The 13819-nt window shown below is 47.3% G+C and overlaps 1 protein-coding gene across 2 annotated transcripts in view; it reads right to left on the reverse strand.

Annotated features, from left to right (window-relative positions):
• Positions 1-2236: 2236 nt before the first annotated feature.
• Positions 2237-13819, reverse strand: part of Ranbp17 (RAN binding protein 17) — a 352625-nt gene continuing 341042 nt past the window's right edge. For both annotated transcript variants that reach the window (XM_026780758.1, XM_026780757.1), the window contains 3 exons: positions 8011-8109; positions 6253-6380; positions 2237-3909 (listed from right to left, as the gene is read on the reverse strand). In XM_026780758.1, coding sequence (XP_026636559.1) covers positions 3813-3909; positions 6253-6380; positions 8011-8109 — 324 coding nt within the window. In that variant the 3' untranslated portion in view covers positions 2237-3812. The remainder of the gene's footprint in view (positions 3910-6252; positions 6381-8010; positions 8110-13819) is intronic.

Below are 13819 nucleotides of genomic sequence, written 5' to 3' on the forward strand. Positions count from 1 at the left end.
GGGGGGGGGGGGCTGCTGCCTGCCTCTCCTCCTGGCCTGAAAGCTCTTTTAGGACACCCATTCAGCACAGGGCCTCACTCACTGGAGGGCCATTACACTTATGGTATGACGCTAGGACAGACGAGGCAATAAAGAAAAAAAAAAAAGGAGAGAACTGGGGCTCGGAAATTTGTAGACTCCGTTCAGGCTTCTCTCCCAGCTCATCCCATGGCTGGACCCTTTGCATGCTTTAAGATCCAGCCAGCTCTCACCTCCCTCAATTCCACAGCATCCCTGGCCACAGGCCTTCTCTATCCCAGCCTGTAGTCCTCACTGGAGTGCTGCATCTGACTTGCCGACAAAGCCCGCCAGTTCCACGAGGGCAGAGACTTGGTCTCATTAATTGGCTTATTGTAGACGAGTAAAGGAGCAGAGGTTCTCGACCTTCCTGATGCTGCGACCCTTTAATACAGTTTCTCACGCTGTGGTGACCCCCAACCATAAACTGTAATTTTGCAGTTTATGAATCGTAAATTTTTTTTTGGAGACGGAGGTTTGCTGAAGTTTTCATGACTCACAGGTTGAGAACCATTGGTGTAGATGAAGGGCTCCTAGGGTCCTGAAGCTTGGTCAGTTTCAGACTATGGCCTTGAGTGGCTAAGCCTGGAAGGGAGCTAATGCTGGCAGCAGCATGAGGCTGCAGGATATTTTTTCCCTAGGGGCTGGTAGGTGCTGGAGGGTGTTGGAGCTGCAACTAAGTGCAGATGGCAGGCTGTGCGGGGTGGGAGAGGCGGGGCAGTCCCTTTGGGCAAGCATATGCTGCAGTCTCGTCAGGGACCCCCAAGCATCACCTCACACCCGTTTCTGTCCCTCACCCATCAGCCATTTCCCCCACTCTGTGTTCTACAACTTTGCTTCCTTCCTGACAAATTTTCTCTACTGAATTTGACTTCGTTTCAACCCCTTTGTTGGGCAAATTACATTAAGATGGATGTTGCAGGTACCCTTTATGGCTTATTTATTGTGATACTGTTTGTATCTCACGCTTATAAATAACTTATGTTATAGCTTTTGTTTGTGGAGATGTAACTTACATATTTTATTACGCTTTCTGTAAACCTCAAAAAGAATCTTGTCAAGGGAAGCGCTCTTATCAGCAATCCAAACTGTGGGACGTAAAACCCGACACTAACATTATTTTTTAATATGCCAAGGAGGCAGGTTACTCTTGCTGTAGTTGGAAAGGTTCACTTCCTCGTAAACTTGCACCTCAATAAAACATTAAAAAGTCTCAAGAACGATTTTATGAAGTACAGCAGGAGGATGAATTAATGGCAGCGCTCACAGACACGGCTCAAAGTGTCTTATTAGACTGGCTTTTTTCTTGAGGTATCTAGTCCCATGGGTTGTGGAGTCCAAAGGGTCCCTTGTCCGCCTCTTCAGTACCAGCCACAGAGGACCCAATTTGGGATTAAGTAGAAAAAAAGTACAGGTGCAGTTAGGAAATCAACTGATTCCCGGCTCAGGCTGCTAGCTGGAGGGGAAAAATGGCCCCAGGCAATGGGTTCTGCTTGAGGACTGAGGCTTCAGGGGCAATTACTATGAGCTGCGAGGGCGAGAGCTAGGATGCGCCGTGAAGGTGTGGCCAACCTACGAAGTCCACGCATTTGGACGGGGTCCCGTTGCCACAATCTCAAGGTGTGTGAGGCTGTCATGCTAGTGGGATGGACTCCGGGGAGCCGAGAGGGGTTTCTGGGCTGCTCTGATCATCACACACAGTGCAGGTAAATGTTACTTTAACACTAGGCAGTGCTCTACCACCGACTTACATCTCCAGGCAGCCCTAAATCCATTGAAATTTTAGAGTCATTTACTGTTAATAACCAAGTTCTGAGAAACAGGTGGAAATGAAGCTAAATATTCTAAACATTTCCGTTTACCACCTGGAGCAGCAAGGAGTTCTCCTGAGACAGGAGTTGTAAGCTATAAGCCACCTTTGGGCCTTACTTCCTAGTGTGCACAGTGGGAGGGGAGGCAGTGTGGGTAAGGAAGGCACTCTCTCCCAGGTGGGCTGCCCACAGAGTGCTCTGTGGGTCAAGCCCAACTGAGGCACAAGGACACAGGTGGCCAAGCCTGAAAGAGGCTGTCCGCCTGCTGCTCAGCTCCCAGGTGAGAGCTGGCTGTGTGGCAAAGAAAGGGCAGCACAGCATCCTTTTCTTGTGAACATTTTAATGCAAACAATGTAGTGTTTCCGACCCTCGGCATTTGTAAAGAAACAATGCTCGGACGGGGTTAGCAGCGTGTTTGTGGAAATGAGGTGCAGTTATAACCACCCAGCCCCAAACACCCCAAACCCAAGAAGCCAGGCATTGTGGCCCACACTTGTCAACCTCTACTGAAGAGGCTGCAGCAGGAGAATCACAGTGTGTTCCAGGCTAGCCTGGGCTACATAGCGAGGCTCTGTCTCAAAAAACCAAAACTAAACAAATTAAAAACCAAACAAAAACCAAAGAGAAATTCTTGTCAAGCTCCTTTGAAAGCTGATGTTCCAAAGTCTGGGACTTGTCTTCTCTAGGAAGTTCCATTCCTAATAGAGTGGGGTGGAGAAGGTTCAGGCTCTTTGTCATTAAAGACCACAAGCAGTCTCATCCAGACCATAATGTCCCCTGACTCCCTTCTGCACACAGAAGACAAACACTTTAAGATAAACTTAGGTGACTCAATTTTATATGACAAGCCTGTTGCAAACGCAACTATCAAGAAAGGTTTGAAGAAACACTGTCTGAGAAACGAGATTACAAGAAGAGCCTGTGGATTTCTTCTCTGCAACAGTGAGGCCAACCTTTCATGTCTTATCAGAAATAATGGGCACAGTGTTTATTGTAAGCCTGAACCACAAGGACAGAGCAGTAAGATAGGAGGCCCGCTTGACAGTGGCAATGTCAAATTAATAGCTTAGTTATGGCGGGTCACAGACTGAAAAGGCCTCCATTTCCTGTGTTTGGATGAAGTCACAATCCAACAGTGGTTAAAAGTGTAGAAGATGGAAGGTAACTCTGTCCTCTGGGAACTGACAGCCTGCACCTGAACTGAAGGCAGAGCTGCTTCAAACACTACATGCCACCTTAAGCTCCTCTTCAGATCAAATGGGGCCAAAAGGACCAGGTCCTGGAGCATCCAGAACTTCTTCCTGAGGCCTCCAGAGCCCTAAAGACATCTTTCTGCAGGCAGCAAGCACACGGCTTAATTCTTCTAGATGGAACCACTTCAGATTTATGCCAGTGGAAAGCAAACATTGTTTGTAAGTCATTTAATTGTGTTACTGTCTCTCAACTTTATCAGATGCTGCTGAGGCAGAGAGGCTGATGTGCAGTCCTGGGGGAGGCTTTATAGCAAACCCAGGCTCTCTCTAAATGCCCACAGCCCAGAGTCCCTAATGTAGTGTTTTCCAGATGTAAAAACTATCAATTCAACAGGTTCAAATGGCAATTGTCTCAATCCAGGACCCACACTGTGGGCTGCATCTTCAAATCGACAACCTTGATCTCAGAGCCAGACTGGGTGCTAGGCTTGTTTATTATATTCTTTGGTTAAATATAGTTTCTAGACTTCTCAGCATTGTGGGAACCCAGACAGACTAAAAACATGTTCTGCTTTGCATACTGAATTTACACTGTATGCGCACTATTATGAATTTCTATAATTAGGTCAGACTTATAAAAATGTAGGGCTTTGTTGCTTGTTCTGAGAACACATTCTCTGGGTGCCAGCATCGCAGACGCGGACTCCGAGTCTCTTGACAGAAGCTGCACAGTGCGTGCTCGGGAGGTGGGTCAGCTCATCATGTCCAGGCTGCACAGCTCAGAGTGGCCGTCACTACGCAACGCCTCTGCCATATCTCTTCTGAAGACGGAGAGGTTCTGTGTGAACCTGTGGAGAGAGAAGCGGTGAGCTGCAGGTCGAATGAAAGCTGGAGGGAGGGCAGCGTGGAGCTCGGGCCCCAGGAGAGGATCCTGCAGGAAGGCTCCTCGGTGCTGGGTGCTCATTTGGCCACCACGCTTCTGCTACCAGACCATCCTCCCATGAAAAGAAGTCACTACCAAACCCACTCTGGACAGCTTAGGGATGGGGACATCTGAAGTTCTACATAGAAAACATTAAAAAACCGTTTACACTATGCCTCAAATACTGAATTGAGCATACAGATAAATGCTTTCATCATTGCAGTCTTCCCAAAGGTAGGTACAATTAGGATTTCAACTAAAACAGAATTTAGTGATTGAAAAATGGGGACAGTGGGAAGTTGAAGCTCCTGTCCGTATGCCAGCAGTCAGACAGCAGAGGTAGAAGGATCATGAGTTTGAGTCTGAGGCTAGCTGGCACCTCTGTGATGAAACTATCTCAGAAAACAGCACAAACGTGCAGAGGTGCGCGCTCAGTTTGGTAGAATACTTGTGCACTGTGCATGAAGCCCTTAGTTTGATCCCCAGCACTACATAAACTGGACATGATGGCCTATGCTTGTGATCCCAGCACTTAGGGAGTGGAGGATCAGAAATTTCAGCTATCCTTGGAGGTCAGTGAGAAGCTCAGCAGGTTAATGGAGGTGTTGCCAAGTCTGATGACCCGAGTCTCTCTGGTCATCTGAGAACCAACATAGTGGAAGGAGAGAACTAACTCCTGCCGAGCTGTTCTCTGATAGCTGCCCCTGAATAAATGTGATCGTAAAAAGTTAGCCTTGTCTACATAGTGAGTTTGAGACCTGCCTAGGCTATACAACACTGTTTAAAAAAACAAACCTAAAAAGGTGCACTGGGTTATACTGAATGAATGAACAAAATTTATGCCCTGGCAACGCTGAAGCATGCATGGGCAGCCTGTATATGGCGCTTCTGTTGAACTTGTCCATATTGGGTTTCATGGTCTAAGTTGATAAGTATGACTGACCATGTCTCTTCCTCAAGAGGCACCAGATCTCATTACAGATGGTTGTAAGCCACCATGTGGTTGCTGGGACTTGAACTCTGGACCTTTGGAAGAACAGACAGTGTTCTTAACTGCTGAGCCATCTCTCTAGCCCCCAATGGGTTATACTACCTGCATCCAAATCTTGGTTCTACTACTACTGTCTAGGCAGCCTGAATGACTAGCCACTTGGCCTAGTACCTAATATGAGTAACTAACTGTCTTAAGGGAATGCAGGAGCAAATTTTATCATGTCAACGAGACAAGGCCTGAAAACATTCTCTCTACACAGTGGGCGCAACGACAGCAGCCAGTCCTTGCTGCCGTTCTTTCTTGAGACTAAGAGGACTGCCCATACTATTTCACAGAGCAGCTCAGAAATGCCACTTAAACATCCTGCCTCTCCTTTTCCAGCTTCTGAGGTTGCCCCTTTCTGGATGTGAGAGCATTGCTTAAGAGTTTGATGAACGGCTAAGGGAAGGTGCCTGCACCCCAGCTGACCTCGCCTTATTACCACAGCTCATACCTGGGATCCGCTGCCTCCTGGGTGATGGACAGCATCTGCTATAAATGCTCGAGTGTCTGATGAAAGGTCAGGGAGGAAGTTTTCCCTGAGCACTGATAAGGAAGTTTTCTTCTTCCTTATCAGTGACTACTGTCTGTCTTACCATTAGGCTGTGAGCTCCACGAGGCCAGGAGCTCGGAATAGTTTGTTTACCACGGGTTCCATATGCTTCTAGTTTTATAAACTGAATAAATGAATTCATTCGTAGTGATGAATTTGGTTAGACCTCACTGGCCAATGACATCAGGTACTCTGAAATAACACGCAGAGGAAGAAACCAACACCTAACGGCTCACTGGCCTCAGGACCATTCTGCTGTCTAAACACCACATCCAGTGCCATCACTGACTCCTTACTGTAGAAGAGACTCAGCAGAGAAGTTGCTGCTTTTCTCTCACGCAGCTTACAGAAGCAGGGATAACATTAGCTGGGGTGTCCATCCCCTAGGCCTGCGCTTGTTCAAAGGCCAGAAGTCTTTCTGCATCTCCATGGACAATGTGAGTTCCCCTTCACTTGCTCTTTCCTGTTGGATTATAACTGTTTAAGGGCAAAGGCTGTATTTTTTAAATCTTGGCATCTATGAGCAAATACCCAGTAAACTGTAGTGACTGGGACTGGCCTGGGTCTAAGACCACAGGTGTAATGGGAAAGCTGCACCAATCCGTGAGCTGTGCTAACTGTAGTCCCGTTGTTTTCAGCAAGCCTGGAATGCCTCTAGAGATCCCCCGCTGGGCAATGCTCACCTGTCTCTGTTCTTGACAGACAGGTTCTGTTCCACTCCTTCCATCAAGTTCCTGAAACACTGGGCAAGGACTTCCTGCTTGGGCAGAGGCTGGCTGTTGATCAGGCTTGCTCTCAGTTCACTGAAATACTGTTGGGAGAGACAGTGTCAGCTGGGCTCCAACTCCAACCCTCGCAGGAAGCCAGGCCAGCTGGGGTCTCCTTGTGCTCCCTGATACTCGGGTTTGCATCCACACTCAACTTTCTATCCTTAGAGAAAACCCAAGCCGCATAAGCATTCCTAGGTGCACCTAGTGCCCTCCCTGCTCTTAAGAGTCTGTTGCTGTGACTGCTGCATTGTTACTGCTTAGCCTGATGGAATCCTTGCCTTCTCTGTGGGAGACTGAACCCGGTCTTCTGGGGTCTCAACTCTACTTGTCACAGGAAGGCTGAAAGAAGAAGGGCCTCAGGCTGAGGAGGACTTAATGCCCGGGAAGCACTTGGGTGACTGAAGGCAAGGCTGACGGTCTCTCCTTCAGCCTCACTTCTCAAAGTTCTTAGTTCTGGGAGCACTTGCTGGCACACCTGGTAGCCCCCTCCTTTTCTGCTGGGGTCTGTGGTCTTGTACACACACAGAAACAAGCTGTGATGTTGAGCGGAGCTCCTAATCACTGGAAACAGCCAATTTCAGCGAAAGACAACATTTTGCCAGTCATATGTTTACCTCTTCAAGCCTAAGCTGTATGATATTTAATTTCCAACATACATTAAAACAGCTCACATCAAAAAACACACATAATTAATATGTAGTCAGACTAATATTTAAATACTATATATCAGAGGCATTATACTTGAAACACAGTGTCTTCCTGAACAAGATTGGGAATGCATGGAACTACTTATTTTTCCCTTTATAATGATGCGGTGACTCACACCAAATAGAAAATTATTAGTTTTTCATCCTAAACCATGAAATATTGCCTCCATCAGTAAAGTATAATATTGTGATGTCATAAGCTTTTTCTAAACACCGAATTTACCCTTATTCCCTCTCAATCATTTTAAAAGAACTGCTCTCTTTTATAGAGCTTGGATTTAAATCACAATAACACCGAGGGAAGATGAATGACAGTGCTATTGAATGTGGCTAAAATTGGATACTTCAGCACAGGTGAATGATGAGACAGCTCTTCTCTTTTTGATATATTTTCTTCTTCTATTAGTTTCCTTCCAAGGCTGGGATTTTCGTTTGAATTTTAATGTATGCGGCTGCCTCTAATCTCACTGTCTTTTCCCAGTACTATCTTATTGTATAGACAATTCATTCTCCCAAGCAGTAATGCACTGTTCCTACCGACTGTTGAAAGGCCAGAGTGCTGGGAGGCAGTCTGGTGGTCAGAGCACTGTGGAGGCACAGGTGCGTGCTTCCTGAATGAAGGGTACTGGCCCTAGGTACGCTCTCTCAAGGCTGCTGCTGCTGTCATCTCATGTGGTCGTGTCTGGGGTCCCCAGATATAAAGAGAGGCTGGAGGAGAAGGCAAAGGGGCTGATGCTGCTCAGAATTCCCATGGAGTGGCAAGGCAAGTGAGTGATTTTGAGATACGGCTCAGCATTCCACATACAGTGTAGTGTGTGGGCCTCTGTGGCCTCTGCTAACTGAAGACCTGAAGCCTTTGAAGAAAGGACTTCTGGGTTGTCAAGGCCCCAGCTCTCTATCCCATGGTCGTCAGTGTCCAATAGCCCCTCCCTCCTCCTGTGGCCCTTCCTGAAAGCACACTTACCTTCTCATTGAGCAAGATGAGACCTAGGAGAGGCCTAGATACTGACCACTGGTTCCGACAGTCTTCAAAGACAATGGTATTCATAAGGACAGACATCATCTAGAAGACAGAGTCACATGAAAATTGGGACCCTTGGCTTAGAGCTTGCCCGAATCTTAGACTATGTACTTCTTACACTCTTCCACCTTTCTGATGACAGGAGTGCTTTTCCTAGATAGCTGGCTCTCACTCTGGAAGCCTAGGAGGTTACACAAACTCTGGGCAAACCCCGTTTCCCCAAGTAAGAATCTTTACTACCAAAAGCTTGGTGAGAACCTTCTTGGTGAGCAGAAGTCGGGGTCAGAGCCACAAGGGTCAGTCTCTGCTTTTCAAGCCTTAGCCTTATATGCTCTGGGCTGTGCCAGGTACCATGCACATGCCCAGCTCACCTTCCTGTCTTGCTCCTCACCTCATTGAACAGTCCATGCTACGAAGGAACATCTCTCTGCAGCTCGTCACTGAGTGGAATGGAACACTTTCCATGTGACCCTGGAATAGCACTCTTCCTGCTAGCTCAGACTCTTCTTTTGAGACAGGTTTCTCTACGTAACAGTCCTGGCTGTCTTGGAACTCACTCTGTAGACCAGCCTCGCTTCAAACTCATTGAGATCCACTTGTCTCTGCCTCCTGAGTACTGGGATTAAAGGTGTGCACCACTACCGCTCAGCTCAAACTGTTGCTTTTAAAACCATTCTTCATTACTAACTGCTCACTCAATGCTACATGTATATACTTATCCATTCTCTTAACTTTTGAGTTTGTAAATCACACAGAAGGGATAATAGGACGTAAGCATCTACCAGTCTCTTACCTAGGGCCTCAAAGTTTGCTAGGGAAGTCACCAAGAGAAATAGTGGAAAAAGGTCTAGGAAAAGAGAAGCAACTTGTGGAGACTAAGTTCTTCAAGGACAGAGAGGGAGATGTCACAGGGCAGGTACCATCTAAGGAGTTCACCATAAGCAGACAAAGAGGCAAAAAGAAGGTGGGACTGAGCAGGGTGGGTTCTGCAATATTAAGGGATCCCATGGCCAGAATGGAAGGCCATGCTGAGACATGTGGAGTGTGCCCTGGGCAAGACACACAACAGGCAGGAGGGCAGGGATAAGGCTGCTACAACAGTGCAGGCTGTGATGATGTGGGATTGTCATATATCAATCTGTTGATTTCATTGGCTAAGTAATAAACAAACTGCTTGGGCTCATAGCTTAGAACATAGGTGGGTGGAGTAAACAGAACAGAATGCTGGGAGGAAGAGGAAGTGAGCTCAGAGACTCCACAGCTCTCCTCTCGGGAGCAGACGCCTCAGAGAGACGCCATGTTCCCAGCTCCTGGGACAATGCATGCGATGAAGCTCCGACCCAGGATGGACGTAGGCTAGAATCTTCCCGGTAAGACCGGTGCTACACAGATGATAAGAAATGGGCTAGTCCAGGTGCGAGAGTTAGCCTAGAAGAGGCTAGATAGAAATGGGCCAAGCAGTGTTTAAATGAATACAGTTTATGTGTTGTTATTTCGGGTCATAAGCTAGCCGTGCAGGCGGCTGGGGTGTTGGGGACGCAGCCCCACTCCTCTTATTACTACACTGTGAAGTGGGTTCGGTTCTCCCACTGCCGCCTGTCTGCTCCCATAGCTCTAGGGCTCTTCTGTCCAAGGGAGGACAGATGAAAAGGCAATCACATGGCAAGACCCACAAGCACCACTCCAACACTCTAAGACTTGGTTTGCTTTGGATGCATTTAGTGTTATCATTTGGCAACTTCTCTTTTTGCATAAGTATGCAAGTGTAGTGTGTGTGTGTGTGTGTGTGTGTGTGTGTGTGTGTGTGTGTATTTACATGTGTAGTTTGTAAGGGTGAAGTTGGGTGTCCTCCTCAAACACTTTCTGTATCACTGAGTCAGTAAGCTAATTATTGCTGAACCTACAGCTTGAAGATACTGCCAATTCAGCCAATCAGTGTGTTCCTGCCTTCTGAGTAATGGGATTAGAGCTACACCTCCACACTCACCCAGCACTTATGCATTTATGTAGGTTATGGGATCTGAACTCTGGTCATCATGATTGCACAAATGATTATCTACTGAGCCATCTCCCTGCCCCTGGCAAAAGTTTGTGGTGATCTAATTATCCTGTGATCTCTGGCAAGTAACTGAACTGTTCTTGCTGTGTCTGTTTTCATTAGCTCTGAAGAGGGAAATAACTCAGCTCAAGGAAGCTGAGAATTAAATGAGATAGTGTCTGAAACTGTGGCAAAGCGAACATCCTATAGACACTGCAGGCGTGCATCATGACAGTGATGCTCGTCTATAGCTCTCGACAGCTGCCATTCCCTGCACCATCACAATGATTAGACTGCTTACAAATGAGTGTGCCAATCTATATAAAAACACGAACACTGCATGTCCAGTCTCTCTGGAGAGGTTAGAACTCCATGCCGGGCATCATTTGTAGACCACAAGTTCCCATGAACAATCTAGCAAGCCACCCAAAGTCATAGAGCACAAATTAAATTGACAAGCAAAAGTAACAGATCCATGGAGACAGTCTAAAATATTATGGGCTTCACAATCTGAAGCAGAATGGATATTTTAATGGAGAAGATTAAAGTTAGAGGCACCAAATTCTACCAGTAACTGACAAAGCATCCTGGAGTGATGTGCCAATTACTTTATATGGTTCTCTCGTGTATTCATTTGTCTGAATGCATGTATTTATGTCTGTAATAAGTAAGGGCATGTTTGAATAAAATACTTTTCTAAAAATAAAGTTGGCAAAAATGAGTACTTTTTTTCTTTTTTACTTTTCTGGAAATATGTAAAGTACCAAGTAATCTTCTTAAATGGCATTGATGTGACAGCCAATTTCCAGAATTATTTTTTCTAATAATCTTAGAGCAGTGGTAAACAGTCCAGCCAATGGGGTCCGAGTTTTCCTCCCCACCTAGAGGAAGACTGGGTGCTGTGCTGAAGAGCAGTCCCTTTCCCTTGCAGGTGGTGTGAGGTTTAGATGGGTGTCTCCAAGGTCAAGGACACTGTGAGTCAACACTGCAAGGAACAGCCTTAATTGTACCCACCAGCCCACATGAGGACTCGGTGCAGCAGCTGGGTATCTAGTTTTCCAGTATCTACTCGCTCCCAGCACTGCTACAGGGAAGGGTGGAAGGCCACTTTAAATCCACTTTGGCTACATTTGCCAGGGCCTATACTCAAACCATACACGTAGCTGTTTTGCCAATGCAGGGATGGGATTGTCTAACAGGGGTGCTACCTACTTAGAAAATCATACTCCACATTCTTTCATTTGATTCCTCATTCCTCATTTACTTCTTCCTTCTTACAGATTTTGGCTGGAATTTTGTTCAGTGATGTGGTAGCCACAGGCATTAGACTCAGTACTGAGTCCAAGTCTGGTCCTGCTTTTAACCCATGGCATTTTCCTTTATGTCCTCAGATATAAAGTAGGGGCCATCACAGCTGATGTGAAGGGGACACAGGGAAACATGACTTCCTATGTATAAATCAAATATCTGGAATGTGCTTGCCGCACAGTATACCTTAGACATAATGTTCCCATACTGCAACTGTGGCTTCCCTGTGGCTAAAGACAATGGGACTGCATGGCTCAAGGAAGAATAGCAGCTCTAGAGAGATGAAAGGGTCTCCTCAAAGTTATCTGACTTCATGCAGGGTTGGAGTCTGAGCAGGAGGCAGTCAGAAAGTACCCCATTTGCTTCTTTGGGGTATTAGCATAGATTTGAATGAGCGCGCTCTGCTGCAATCATGTAAACACAGCTAAGGACACATTACAAATGTATGACCCAGAGTGAGAAGTGATGACGTGTGCTCTCTGTTCACACCCCGACAAGGGCGTGAGACACAAGTGCAGAGCAGAGCAGATCCTAACCTAACCCCCTGGGCCACGAAGGAGTTGCCAAAGAGACTGCTGCGGCTCCTCAAATGCCACAGGTTCTGCTGTACTGTCTGCTGAAGCAGACAAGCCAAGGGAGCTGACCTTGGACAGTCCTGCTAAGCCAGCGAGTGCACACTTGAAGTGAGGAGCACATACAGAAAGCTGAACTTGTGGCCTTAATTTATGGCTAAAACATGGTTAAACATCTAAACTCTAACAGTTCACTTTCAAGGATCTTCTTTTTGAAAACAGACTGAGAACTCTAAGCCAGGGGATTCCAGTAAGGGCCGTGGCTGGGGTTTTCAGGCTACACAGGCCAAAGTCTGAGGCATGGCCACTTTTACCAGCTCCCACCCAACAGTAAGCAGGGCCTGATGAGTTGTCTCATTTTGGGGTGTGTGGGTGCTCAGCACACTGCCAGGCACTGCATAGCTTCCTATTGTCAACTAACCCTGGGGAGAGCATCAGCTGCTCACAGTTGTGAGAGGTCAAGGTGCTGCTAAGGATGCAAACACTAATCCAGGTCACCTGCAGAGCTCAGCCTGATCACTGTGCCAGCCCATCCAGGTCACCTGCAGAGCTCTGCCTGATCACTGTGCCAGCCTGGGCCGCCACCCCTCGGGCTCTTCTGAGGCTCAGAGCACCTGGCAGTGACTGACAGGAAAGACTCACTCTTCCACCCTGAGTGTCCTCCTGCACATGTCACCCTTGTCTGCTTTAGTGGCTTCTGGCTGCCGAGTCGTGGAGACATTGAAGTTCCGTGATTAGAATCCAGGGTATGGCTTCTGACAGGTTTTCAGCGAACCTTTCTGTTCCCCACACAAAAGGTTTACAGATTTAGTTAATGTTATTGATAGATTGTGAAAGTGAACAACAGCAAACTTAAGAATATCTCTGGAAATTGATACACTGAACACTTTCATGGAAAACAATGACTTTCCTCCTACTGAGAGTAACAAAATTTATATTAACAGCATAGAAATGAGTAAATTAGGCTAATTTTCTCTAGGTTATATAACACTTCCTATAAAGTAAATGTTTCCACTGGGTAGTGGCGACACACACCTTTAATCCTCCACTCGGGAGGCAGTGGCAGGCAGAGCTCTGTGAGTTCAAAGCCAGCCTGGCCTGGTCTAGAGAGTTTCAGGACAAGTTCCAAAGCTACAGAGAAATCCTGTCTTGAAAAACCACACACACACACAAAAGTAAATGTTTCCATTGTCAACACTTGAACATGCTGAATACTATAACACACAATCTGTGAAGTTGTAAGAAATAAATGAAACAAAACTAAGATTTGCATCTTGTTGCCATTTGTATTCCACAGAAAAACCAGGTCTGACAGGATGAGTGCTGGTACTGCAGGGACCAGATTCTCAGTCTACTTAGGGGACTCCAGCTCTTTCCTGCCTGTCCCAGCCTTGCTAGTGAGACAGGTGGAAAAGAGGCCTTATCCTCTGGTTAGCACAGAGGAGAGCTAGCAGAGCCAGGCTAAGGGGTTAGAGACCTGAAGAGCAGCCCCGTGTCCTAGCCCTGGAGGGCTGAGGGAGACCAAAGAAGGACAAGCCAGGGTGCAGTGCGGGCCAGGGTGCAGTGCGGGCCAGGGTGCAGTGCGGGCCAGGGTGCAGCGAGGGCACAGCGAGGGCCAGGGTGCAGTGAGGGCCAGGGTGCAGTGAGGGCCAGGGTGCAGTGAGGGCCAGGGTGCAGTGAGGGCCAGGGCGCAGTGTGGGCCAGGGCGCAGTGTGGGCCAGGACGCAGTGTGGGCCAGGGTGCAGCAAGGAACGGGCAGGGTGCAGCGAGGGACAGGGTGCAGTGAGGGTCAGGGTGCAGCGAGGGACAGGGTGCAGTGAGGGACAGGGTGCAG

The sequence above is a fragment of the Microtus ochrogaster genome, chromosome 7 (assembly GCF_000317375.1).
Source record: "Microtus ochrogaster isolate Prairie Vole_2 chromosome 7, MicOch1.0, whole genome shotgun sequence".
Taxonomy (NCBI): Eukaryota; Metazoa; Chordata; class Mammalia; order Rodentia; family Cricetidae; genus Microtus; species Microtus ochrogaster.